At 36.9% G+C, this 10,380-nt stretch overlaps 1 protein-coding gene across 1 annotated transcript in view; it reads right to left on the reverse strand.

The window, feature by feature from the left end:
* The window catches only part of LOC107722174 (cytohesin-1-like), a 52,422-nt gene extending 44,225 nt beyond the window's left edge, over window positions 1-8,197 (reverse strand). Inside the window, exon 1 of the mRNA XM_016530427.1 lies at window positions 8,002-8,197. Coding sequence (XP_016385913.1) covers window positions 8,002-8,080 — 79 coding nt within the window. The 5' untranslated portion in view covers window positions 8,081-8,197. The remainder of the gene's footprint in view (window positions 1-8,001) is intronic.
* Window positions 8,198-10,380: the final 2,183 nt, after the last annotated feature.

The raw sequence follows: 10,380 nt of genomic DNA on the forward strand, positions 1-10,380 counted from the left end.
TTTCTGTTTTTCTGTGAAAACAACTGTTTTCATACAGCAATAGCTGGACGCTTTTGTCCATATTAGGAATTTCCTCAAACGACTTTCTGCGCGAGAGCGCCCTCCGGCTTCGAGTATGCATGAAACATACACTGCACGGAGTGTTTAGCACTCTGCGATGTTCATCTCGCCTTATTCTGGGTCCGAATAAAACATCAGATCATGCACAGACTATCCTGTCTCTTTTAATTTAAATCTATATTTATTCACACCGGCTCTTGAAAACCTCTATGCCAACACACTTGCCCGAAAAAGTGCGGGGGACGAATTTACATGATATTAAAAGTGGGGGGGACACGTCCCCCGCGTAATCTACGCCCCTGGTATAGCTTACTGAAAGTCATAAGGGTTTGAAATGACATGATGGTGAGTGAATAATGACACCATTTTTATTTTTAGCTGAAATACTCCTTTAAGACTCTGAGAGAGGAGGAAATTTATATTAGATGAAATTGCCTTGTGTAGGTTTATACTCTCCACTGCTCATCGCGGGTGGAGATCAGAGATGATACGGTTTGAGAATGAGGGACAGATTTTAGGGACAGGAGTTAAATATGAACTTGTCAAGCAGATGCAATAAAGGAGAGAGTCCAGGAATAATAGAGTTCAATAAGAGGCTCTGGAGGACTAAGAAAATGAAATTTAAGGATTTATAGATAGAAGCTCTGTTCCAAAAACTCTACATTTTTTAATCTCAACACAAAATCCGTTCAAGAAAGTAGGTAACTTAAAGGGATAGTTCACCCAAAAATGAAAATTACCCCATAATTTACACACCCTCAAGCCATCTTAGGTGTACGTGATTTTCTTCTTTCAGATGAATACAATCTGAGTTATATTTAAAAATGTCCTGGCTCTTCCCACATCTAACTCTAACCCTAAACCTAACCCTATAGCCACATAATAACCTTTATGATCTTACAGTTAGCGGAAGCTAGGGATTACGGTTTATAAAGTTTTAACTATGGATATTTTTCTTACAAAAATGCATCGATTTGCTTCAGTGCCATTATAAAGCTTGGAAGAGCCAGGACATTTTTAAATATATCCCTGAATGCATTCGTCTGAAAGAAGAAAGTCATATACACCTAGGATGGCTTGAGGGTGAGTAAATTCATTTTTGGCTAAACTATCCTTTTAAAAGTTAAATTTTCACACAATTCTAAGGCAGCATCACATGTACAATTCCTATGTAGAATGCTTTTTGAGTTCAGTGCAAAAAGTTCCAAAATTACACTTAAACAATTGTGCTATTCCTGACATGACAGCTATATTTAAAAATCAATCATTGAGTTGAATCACCTAAGAGCTACAAATATATACTGCTTTTTGTATGAATTCCTGAAAAGTGTTGAAAATCACTCAACTTAAGTCCAATTCTAGTCTGCTGTCAGAAAGCAGCTGCTTGTGTAGGCAGTAGGCAGCGAGGCAGCTCATTAGGTTTTGGAAAAGAGCTAGAAAGAGAAATGTAAATAAGATTTGTTTTGTCCTTCACTGTTTATCATCACAGATGGTGACTCCCTCAGAAGAACTGGTGGGCCACCACGCTGGCATCATGGGAGATCCATGAGTGGGCAGCACTGACTTGCTTCCAGCATGATAATATGGGCTCACAGTGCAAAAATGAGTCACTTCACTCATATCACTCCTCTTTCCGCTCACACACTCATTCTCCTCTTCATAACCCCTTTACGCTATAGTCACTTTCACTCTTCTTTCCATTGTTCTCAAGCATACATATTCTCATTCCAACTTTCTAGGACTCTCTAACAGATATGTGCCTCGTAGGTTACTTCAAGGGGTCATTTCATACTTTTCTTTGTGTGTGTTAATCACACAATTTTAGTCACATAATGAAAATGTTTTTCCATGACCATTCTTCATGACAAGAGGCGTTTTTATCCTGTTGTTGATTATCAGTGGCAGCTATAATAAGTTCAATTCTTCAAAAAAAAAAAAAAAAGAATAAAATAAAATAAAAAAGCTTAAGATCAAATAATAATTAAACCAACTGTTTGCTGTGTGTGTCTGAAAAAAAGAGTTTTTACAAATGTGCATGAATAGGATGCATTAGGCAGAACTAGCAGGTCAAGTTTGGTTCAAGTGTAGTGGCTTGTTGTGAGGCTCATTCTGAGAGCAGCTGCTCTGTGTGTATGTATTTAAGCTACAGGTGAAGTGTTTCATTTTTGTGATGTTAAAATACTTTCTACTATCTCAGCTTAATATGCAGTGATAACTATAAGAAAGCTATGTTTAGGATTATTCACCCAAGTGTAAATATTGATCCAATATTGACACAGCAATATAGGATCGATTTTACACAAGCTTGATGTCACACATTGTTGTACAGCACAAACATACAGACATTAAATCTCTAAACCTCTTTAAAAGTTCTTCATTATAGCCACACATAAATTTGTGGTGATAATAAAACACTACTCATCCAGAGAAAGGGTGATTGACTTACTGACTCATCATGATTAGAATTTGAAATGTGAGCTGCCCGTGACGTTTGAATCACAATGTGTGTGTGTGAAAGTATATGACAGATGAAACTCTCATTACACTCTTGTACGCAGTCTACTTCCTCTTCACTGAACAGTAGTTCACAATATCCCTCTTCATTCTCACATTCCCACGTTCACACTTCCTGACCTATTTCTTCTGATTATGCCTTCTTACCATCCTTCTTTCTGACTTGGAGTGACCTTTAAGTGAAGTTACACTCACTTAAGGCGTTTAATACACACAGATAGATTCTCACACCAGCACTTAAACGCTTTGGGTACATAATAATAGGCCTCTCCTCTTTGCAGCTTCTTATATTGTTTTTTTTGTTTTTTTTAATTAATGATAAAACACAATAGTCATAATATGTGAAGCTATTTATTAAGATAATGATCAGTCAAGAGTGAAATGTCCATGAAATCCGATCATTCTATTGTAATTATTATGATCACAAGCTGTAGTCATCTACAGTAACTTATTTATTATGTCTACTTCACTGAATACATTACACACTAACTAGCCACATAATAACCTTTATGATCTTATAGCTGTATACTAATGTCGTATGGATATTACTCTGACACTCACCTTTGACCAATAAACAGATTGTATCATTGAAAACATATACTTTTTGTGAATCTGCTTTGAAACAATATGTATTATGAATTCTAAAAGCATTATACAAATAACATCGAATTTAACTAAATATGACAGAATCAGTGCTGAACAGGAGAGCAGCTTGACACACATATTTGTCTTTTTGATTCTCAAGAGTCATTATGGGAACTGCTCTTAATATACAAAAAATAAATGACTTCCCTTTTCACTTGATTGAAAAACGCTGTAGTTTGCCAAACTCTGGAGAAATGAAAGAGCATACAAAAGGATGCATTGAATTTCCCGTCCATTTTTATTTTTTTTTTAAAGGGGTCATATGATGCGATTTAAATTTTTCCTTTTTTTACAAAGAAAAAGAAGACACGGTTTCTGTATGAAAGCCTCTCACTGTAACTCTTGCGCCTTCCCCAAAAGAATCAAATACGTTCTTTCAAATGTATAACTGTCACGAATTCGGTCCATGGACTTCCGTTTATTCACCACCAGAGGTCACCCTTTCCATTACATTGACTCTCGCACAACACAAACTGTTGCATAGCACCCCGGACTACATATCCCATCATTCATTGCACGGTTTGCACACTGCACTGATTGCACTCATTGCACACAGCTGTTGCTTATCACCTCACTCACTATATAACACCCACTCAAACCACCATTCTCTGCTGAGTATTGTTTAGCCTGTTCCCCGTTCCTAATCTCTGTGTTTCCTTGTTTTGCCTTGCCTTGCCTTGCCTGTTCTCTCGGTTTCTGATCTTTGCCTGTCTCCCTGGATTTATCCCTCTAGTCTCGCCCCTGTGATTCTGTCTGCCGATCGTTGACCTACGCTAGCCCTAGGACTATTCTTGTGTTTTGCCCGCCATATACCTGTTAGCCATTGTTTGACCCTGCCTGTTATGACCACGTCTCTGTCTTCTGTTCAGAATAAAGCTTGCACATGGATCCACACGTCTCACGTCTTGTCAGCCCCGTGACAATAACAAAGAAACAAGGACATAGCTTCAGTGATTTTTTTTAATAACAGCTTAAAGTGCAATATATAAGTTATGTAAGTTATAAGTTAGCATTGAGTAATTGACATTTTAGGCGCAATATTGTCATGCACAATATTGATAATATTGCTCTACCAAGCAAAAACAGCTTGGTAGAGCAAAAAAACAACCAATGTATCTGAATAACACAAAGTAACAATATTTTGTTCCTGAATGAATAAGTGTTTTTGAATGATTTGGTTGAGTGAATGATTCATTGGCTCACTCAAAGACACTTGCTGCCACTTACTTGCATAAGTATTTAACCTTCAGAAAGAGTCACTGAAAAATCCAAACCATTAATGCACAGACTGACAGTCTGTCTGGATCACACAAACACAGACAAGTGGAGTGATACAAATCATGGAGCACTACAGCAGTTAAATTACAGTTTTAGTGTTGAAGACTTTGAAACTAAATACCTTACCAGTGATAATCAGCTGATATTATTCTGATGAACGTGAAATAAAACCAAGAGAAGTGTCTTTGTAGTGTCCAAAATGTGCTATGTTGTGTGTATGTGTCTGTGTATGGGTGGAGGGAATGGGTTGGGTATTAACATGATCCAGACAGTGTGATGTAAACTCCCCCGGGGATGAAGAATGACCAGGTCAAATAGTGCACAAGTTAAGAAAATATTCTTCAAACAGAGAACAGAAATCTATTATATGTCATTACATCTATAATTATAGCTAATGTATTATTCATTCACTACATCATTACTATCATTACATCATTACATTACTTATAGTGATATTGATGGGGAAGGCCCAATTTACATTACTGAATATGTAAATACAAAAAATACTTCATAAGTTCTAGAACTGCAGTCTTTTGTTTGTATTTTAATTTTTGGGGCTTTAACTCTACAGGACAATGAAGAGACATTTAGTAGGCCAAACTCAAACCTGCAACCCACAACAGCTCTTGAGTGTCACCAGTACATGCATAACCCACTGTGCCGTGCCTCTGGCAATAGGAAAAAAATCACAACGTATTTTTTACATATTTTAGTTGTTTCTCCTAGACTGTAATGAAATTAATTGGAGAGCAAATTGAGATTTTTGCTAAAGTGTCCTGCTTCTCAGATTTTTTCAGAACATTCTCACACTTCCTTAAGAGTTTCAACAAAGATCTGAACAATTTCTCAATCTAAACAAGGATGTGAGAATTTTCAATATGAACATTTCTCAGAACTTTCCAAATGGCTCAAAAAGTCCAAACAATCTGTGCTATACTATACCTAGAATTTATTTTACCGCTATATATTACTAAGGACCGTTCATATCAGTGATAACTATAAATATAAATATAATTCTGTGAGAAAAGAGAAGTCACACCACAACTAACCATATTGCCACAGAGGAATGATATTGTTGGAATCACTTTAACAACATTTTTTTTCCAGCTGATGTATGATAAAAACATTGAGCCAAACAGAATCCACCTGATTTTAAAGAGCACAAGCATTTAAAGCGGCAGACAACATTATATAATATAATAAACATGTCATCCATTGGTGTGGTCACTGATGGTAATCTTTATAGCTGTTGGTGTGACTGAGCCTTATTGTAACAACAGCCTCATTTGTGTCTCTTGTAGGAGAAACATCTGAAACAAAGTTGATACTTGCAGGAAACACAAGTCAGAACTCAATTAAGGATCTTGAGCAATGAAACAGCAACCATTGAGTCTATCTTAATAGGCTTTTTGTGTTTTCAAATCTGCATCTCTTGGGGACCATTGGGGGATTTTGTCGCTGAATTTTGACAGATGATATGAAGAAAACTGAGAAAATACATCCAACATAAAAGCCACAGATCTAAACCCTTCACTGATTTCTTCTTCTTATGATGTCAAAAACAAAATCATCCCAGAATAGGATCTTCATCAGTCCCACTACTTCATCTCTCTCAGAGTTTCTCCTCTTCATTCTCACCTGTCTCAGCAGCTCCAACACTTAATTCACAAAAATTGCACTGATGAGCAACAAACACGCATAAACCCGCCGAACAACAGCCTCATTTGTGTCTATTGTAGGAGAAACATCTGAAACAAAGTTGATACTTGCAGGAAACACAAGTCAGAGCTCAATTAAGGATCTTGAGCAATGAAACAGCAACCATTGAGTCTATCTTAATAGGCTTTTTGTGTTTTCAAATCTGCATCTCTTGGGGACCATTGGGGGATTTTGTCGCTGAATTTTGACAGATGATATGAAGAAAACTGAGAAAATACATCCAACATAAAAGCCACAGATCTAAACCCTTCACTGATTTCTTCTTCTTATGATGTCAAAAACAAAATCATCCCAGAATAGGATCTTCATCAGTCCCACTACTTCATCTCTCTCAGAGTTTCTCCTCTTCATTCTCACCTGTCTCAGCAGCTCCAACACTTAATTCACAAAAATTGCACTGATGAGCAACAAACACGCATAAACCCGCCGAGAATGCTAAAACAAACAAATAAACAGCCGCATGCAGGACTACGTACATAAAAAAGAGTGCAGGCGAAGTCCACAGTGAAACCTGATCATATTACTATAGATATACAATATGTATAACGAAGACATGACTGACGGTCACTTGGCAACAGGTGGACGTTTCAAGTCTCACGATCATCATATGGTGACACTATTTATAGTGTTGCAACAGTGATTATATCAAAAACACTCTTTCTAACAGCCCAGCAACTTTCCATCAACAAAACAAATGATTTGTCTCACATTGCATGCCCATAACGGCAGCTCCGTTTCTCATCCAACACTTCCATGATCCAGGGACACTGTTTATCACCACGGCAACAACACTAGATTGATATAACATGCAGCTGCACATGATTTTTCTCAGATCTCAAATGGTTCCAGCATTATGGGTGCATCACTTAAGGGGTCATGAAATGGAAATCAAAATGTCCTTGGTATTTACACAAAACATACTGCAAGTTTCATACCTCAAAGCCCAGTTTAAAATATGAATTTTTATGATTTGAAATTGCCCCATTCATGACGATTTTCCTCTACACACCCTTTAACATGCATATGTACTGTAAATCAATGAGGTGTGCTCTTAACAATGTCTGTCGTTCAGTCACAAGAGTGATACTGCTGTGAGGGAATATCAAGAAAGACCGCCAGGAGTTGTTCTGCTTGGATGTAGACAAACTGCACCTCTAAAAACTGCATGCTCATCCAAAAGATCAAATTATTGGAAATACATGGCTGAAGTTTATTTTGGAATGTTTTCTTAATTTTGCTCAACGTGTTGCTTGTTTTATTAAATATCTTGCTTTGAAATCTATGGCAGTGCCAAGTTTGTCCTTGGAGGCAATGCCAGAAAGTAATTTTTTTAATAATCGTTAATTGTGTTTGTAATAAACACAGTCAGGTCAGCATATACTGCTATTAAGAGACCAAGTATATAAATTAATGTTTTAATGAGTTGAATGTTCACATTCTCGTGTGGAGGAGACACCCCTCAAAACAATTTTTTGGTGAAAAACACTTTATAAGCTAACCTACAGAATCATAATATAAAGATCTGAACATGTATTTCATGACTCCTTTAAACAGTTTGAACAATTCCCGATTTTACTGTAAAAATGACTTTGTGAAGTTGGAGTACCTTTTACAATTTTTTTTCTTTTTCAATCAATACTTCAAAATTTCACATTTCATTCAATGTGTTACTTGCCGTGAAATTTACAAGAAATGAAAATGAAATTTCTGAATGAAAAGGAAATCCTACACCATTTTTTTCACTGTGAATGTAATTCCCAAGCACACGCACATAATGACACCCACCTGCTGGAGGAGCCGGACAAACTGTGGGACACAAGAACGCCTGGAAGCTTGACACACAGAGTTCGCTCACCGTCCCCATAGCTCAACAGTCTCTGTTTCACTTTGAATATGAAAGTGCAATTGTGAGAAGTAAGTCCCTGTGAGCGACGAGAGAGAAAACACAAGCTACTTCCCCTTTTGTCTGAAAGCAGAACTTGTTTAAATGTTGATACTTATGTACCGCTTGTCTTTATCATCAGTTTTGCTGTCCGACAGATTCCAAAGCAAAGACCTCTGATGGCAGCGCAGATCCACAACGCTGCTCTGCGCCCCACTGTTCGCTGGTCTCGCAATCTCACTCACTGACTTCCCTCCTTGTATTGTCTCTCCTCCTTCTCTCTCTCTCTTCATACTCACCGCCACTTTACCATCCAGGGCTTTCTGTGTCAATGACACTGATTTCTATTGGAAAGTCTCTGCTGTGGTGCTGAAATAGCTTTGGTAGAGAATGATTTACACAGACATAAGCACAAGCTCATCAACACCTCCCAGAACACCTCCCCACTCACTCCCACAAGCACAGAGGGCAGTTTAGTCAGAGCTCAACCATCTCGGGCATCTGAGCCATGCGTGGTTTTGAAGGGCATGTATATGTTTACAACTATAAATGCACACCTACAGACACGTGTGCATAGGTTGAGACCCTCTGAAACCCACATGCTCCAAGATTGGTGCTTTTGCATCAGTGCATTTTGCATTTTGGTGTATGTGTTTGTGTTGTGTGGTTGTTTCTATGGCAATTGCTTGTCTGTAGAGGCATTTTAAATAACTTTATATGACAAGAAATGTCTTTTTAATGATGAAAATCAATACAATAAAACTTGTAAAAACGTTCGGGCGAATTTGGTGTTTAATCTGTACAATCTATTTGTATGCTTTTATACAATCTGCTAACACCCCAGTGACGGATATGTTAAGGGTGGACCTTCATTCTCAAAAATAAAGGTTCTTTATTGGAATCGATGGTTCCATGAAGAACCTCTAACATCTATGGAACCACAAAACGTTCTTTATAGTGGAAAAAGGTGTGTGAAAAATTTTTTATTTTAAGAATATTCTACTGAAAGGTTCTTTTGGGCACCCAAAATGGTTAATCTATGGAAAACTCCCTTTTGGAACCATGATTTTTAAAAGTGTTCATGATTATAACTTAATTAAATGAATATATGAATTATATGAATTCATACGAAATCACCACTTCATAAAATCTTCCATTTTCGTGTGAGTTCGGGTTGAAAATCACTATATTCTGTGGATAAATGTTGTAAATATTCATGCTGAACTATGCAAGCTAGACAAAAATGTAGTTGCATTTGCGATGTTTCTAAAAAAAAAAAAAAGCATGTATAACTTAAAAGAAACACTTTTTGTGCAATACTGTGGAATCATAAGACTGCTGATATAGCTGACTTGTTGCTGGTCATGTGTCATGAAACGGGAACAGAACACTACTCTCAAATAACAATCTCAGCTTGTCAAAAAAAAAAAAAATGTTTTCAAAGAATAGAGACTAGCCTGATTGTATGCATGTTGCAAGTCATTTACGACCTAGGATCTTGTACTTAATTACTATCTAAAGGGACAGTTCAACCAAAAATGAATGACAGAATCTTCTTTTTAGGTGAACTATTCTGCTTACATGCAAGAACTTTTTGCTCTCCAAAGCAAATGTTTAAAACCATAGGATTTGACCATGTTTTGCAGCCATGCAACCATCTGGGAACATCCCCAAACTGTGGTCTCAGAGGGGAGACATTTGGGAGATCCTGCTGGAAAGTCCACCCAGTACGTTCCAGCTTACTTTAATCATTTTAACTTCTGTCACTCTTATGTGGGTTGACACCCTTCCTCTCCTTCCATTCCACCCATGTATTTATCACACCATTCCTATCAGACTTATCCACAATATAAAAGAATCAATTTTCTACATTTATTTAGAATTTTACTTGCACCCTTTTTACATTTTTCTGATCTGTTTCTCTGCTTGAGATGTGTTTCTGAAGGTGTCAGATAAAATGTCCTTGAGTGAGTTTTACTAAATCAGTTCTCAACTGTTTACTAGTGGTTTGGCTCTTCCTAACACCTTCCACCATGACCAAAAACTTTTATAATGCTCAGAATATGGATATACCAAATTTAAATGATTAATTTGACATTTAGCTGAAGCTATTATTCACAGAAATTATCAAGCACGTGTGTGTGTGTGTGTATATATGTGTGTGTGTCTATATATATATATATATATATATATATGGAACGATTTTCCGGACAATTTTCAAATAGAATAGCAAATTGTATTTTCAATTGCGTTTTCAATATGTGGACGCATAAATTGTGACA

Source organism: Sinocyclocheilus rhinocerous, unplaced genomic scaffold, assembly GCF_001515625.1.
Source record: "Sinocyclocheilus rhinocerous isolate Xijiao unplaced genomic scaffold, SAMN03320098_v1.1 scaffold334, whole genome shotgun sequence".
NCBI classification, from domain to species: Eukaryota; Metazoa; Chordata; class Actinopteri; order Cypriniformes; family Cyprinidae; genus Sinocyclocheilus; species Sinocyclocheilus rhinocerous.